Source organism: Lipotes vexillifer, unplaced genomic scaffold, assembly GCF_000442215.2.
Source record: "Lipotes vexillifer unplaced genomic scaffold, Lipotes_vexillifer_v1.1 scaffold69, whole genome shotgun sequence".
Lineage (NCBI taxonomy): Eukaryota > Metazoa > Chordata > Mammalia > Artiodactyla > Lipotidae > Lipotes > Lipotes vexillifer.
This window is the reverse complement of record NW_006790942.1, coordinates 5,036,378-5,038,663: the sequence shown is the minus strand read 5'-3', so window position 1 is coordinate 5,038,663 and position 2,286 is coordinate 5,036,378. Positions and strand designations below refer to the sequence as shown.

Sequence of the window (2,286 nt, the reverse complement as noted above, 5' to 3'; positions counted from 1 at the left end):
AAAGAGTGTCCCGGCGGGCTCGACGAACGCCCCGTTGCAGCTGCCCCGCGAGGAGTCCCTGCCAGGGACCCGCTGTGCGCCCCGGGCGGGCTCGGAGTTCGTGTGCCCTCTCCCCGCAGACCATGGCGTGGTTCCTGAGACTCTGCACTTGGCTGCTGGCGCTCGGCCCCGGGCTCCTGGCGACCGTGCGGGCGGAATGCAGCCAGGACTGCGCGACGTGCGTCTACCGCCTGGCGCGCCCGACCGATCTCAACCCGCTGGTGAGTGTTCCGCGCGGCGCGGGAGCTGGTAACCGCGACCCTGCGCGGACAGCCCGGGTCCGCCGCGCGGCGCGTCTCGTGGTCACAGCCGGCGCGGACCCCTGGTGACCCAGGCGTCCCGACTGTTCGCCGAACGCTGACCAAGTAGCTCTCGGGACCGGCGGCTATCTAGGGACCGGAAAGGGCGGCGGGGTCTCCGCGCAAACCAAATTTGTTTTCAACCCGGGGAGGTGGGAGCCCCGAGCTGTACTGTCTTCAGCACCTCGGAGAGCACTGGGTTGTCGCCTCACCTGCCGCCAGGAAGATGCTCAGTTACCCCACCTCCTCACGTAGCCCACCAAGGGCTCCTTCCGCACACAGCCATCTTCCCATCCTTCCCGCAAAGAATATAGACTTTTTTTGTCAGTGATATTCCGCTGCCTTTATTCGAATGTCATTTCTCTAGCCCTTTTAAGCTCAAGTCTCTCAGACCCTGACCCTCACTTGGCGGGTACGAGAGAGCAATGGGATGGGGAAGGGATAAAGGGAGGGGAGGAAGGGAGAGCGCAGGAGGCTGGAGAGAAAGAGGTCAGGCAGCAAGTGATGCTGGAATTCAACTTCTGTCTTGTCTAGAACGAACTTTTGTAACACCTACTAAGACAGCAGTTTACTTTGGCTATGAAGAGGGCACAGGAGACGTGGCGGAGTCCAAAGAGGTGGCCGCAATGCAAAGATAAATTACACAGGGGCTTGGGGTGGGGGGGAATCTAAGGTCAAAAGAACCGTCTTTCTAATCATAGTCTGTGTGCTCTTGAATCACTCCTGTTGCTCTACTGAGTCAGAATCTCTGAAGCTGGGACTCAGGAAGCTTCATTTTAACTAGTCCCCCCGATAATTCCTTTGCACTGTCTCCTCAATTTGTTGAACTTCTGTGATAACTTAAGTTGGGGCAGAGAATAATGTATTAATCCAAAGAGTTCAGCTCCTCACTAGAGCTTTTGAAGCAATTTTATTATGTAGATGCGTAAAACAGGGACAAAAATTAAGGAAAGGATTCCACAAAACCCAAGGTGTATATTTCAGGTTAAATGTTTCTTCATTCCATTTGGATTACCTGATCCACTTCATCTGACAAGACAAGAAGTAGGGCTTTATATTTAAACTCTGAGAAAAATGCTGCATCTTAAGTAGGGGTAACAATCCCCTTCATCCATCTTTTTTCTTTCTGATTTGTTTTTGTTTAACTGGTTAGTTTTCTATTGAAGCTTACATTTAGGATTGTTATTTTCTCTGTGAAAAAAGGCTTGTTGATGATTATATTGTTAGAATTATAGCAGCTCTGGAATTTTCACTTGGATGAAAAAGACACATGAGAAATTAGGCTGCTTGGCCAGAACTATGTAGTAAAATCAATGTAACACATATTTATTGAGTTATTGAGTTTCTACCATGTGAAAGACACTTGTGATTCATTCTGTGGTGGATACAAAGATGAGCAGGCATGCCATGATTGATGTCCAAATTGAATTCACCCTCTAACACAGAGGGTAAATAATACAAAAATGTACAGATGGCTACAGGAGCACATAAATATAAATTAACACCACTTCCATTCTGTGACTGTGCTATTCCGATGATTTGCCATTATTTGTTTTTGAAGGAATCCCTTTTAAAAAGCCTTTTGGTAACAGTATACAAATATTCAACATTAATTTCTGGCCAACAGATTATTTAAATTTCATTTTAGGATGGAAATATTCTTGACAACTGAACATCTTAAATTTTTAATGATGTTTTGATTTCTTAATCAGATGTCAAGAATAAAACAGAACCATTTTAATTAGATCTTTAGATTTTTATATATGCATATATTTAATTTTCTTAGACACAAAGAAAATTAATAAATAAATCATTAAGAGCTGCTTAAATATATACCCTAAAGAATTTTGTTGCAGTAATAAAATGCTTCCTTTCATTGTGAAAATAATGTGTGTATTTCATATTAATAAATATATATATATATTTTTTTTTTTTTTTTTTCGGTACG

The 2,286-nt window shown here is 45.1% G+C and overlaps 1 protein-coding gene across 1 annotated transcript in view; it reads left to right on the top strand.

Moving 5' to 3' along the window:
• The window catches only part of PENK (proenkephalin), a 5,704-nt gene that overhangs the window by 1,668 nt on the left and 1,750 nt on the right, over positions 1 to 2,286 (top strand). The window contains exon 2 of the mRNA XM_007464045.1: positions 120 to 260. Within this exon, the coding sequence (XP_007464107.1) occupies positions 123 to 260 (138 nt within the window). The 5' untranslated portion in view covers positions 120 to 122. The remainder of the gene's footprint in view (positions 1 to 119; positions 261 to 2,286) is intronic.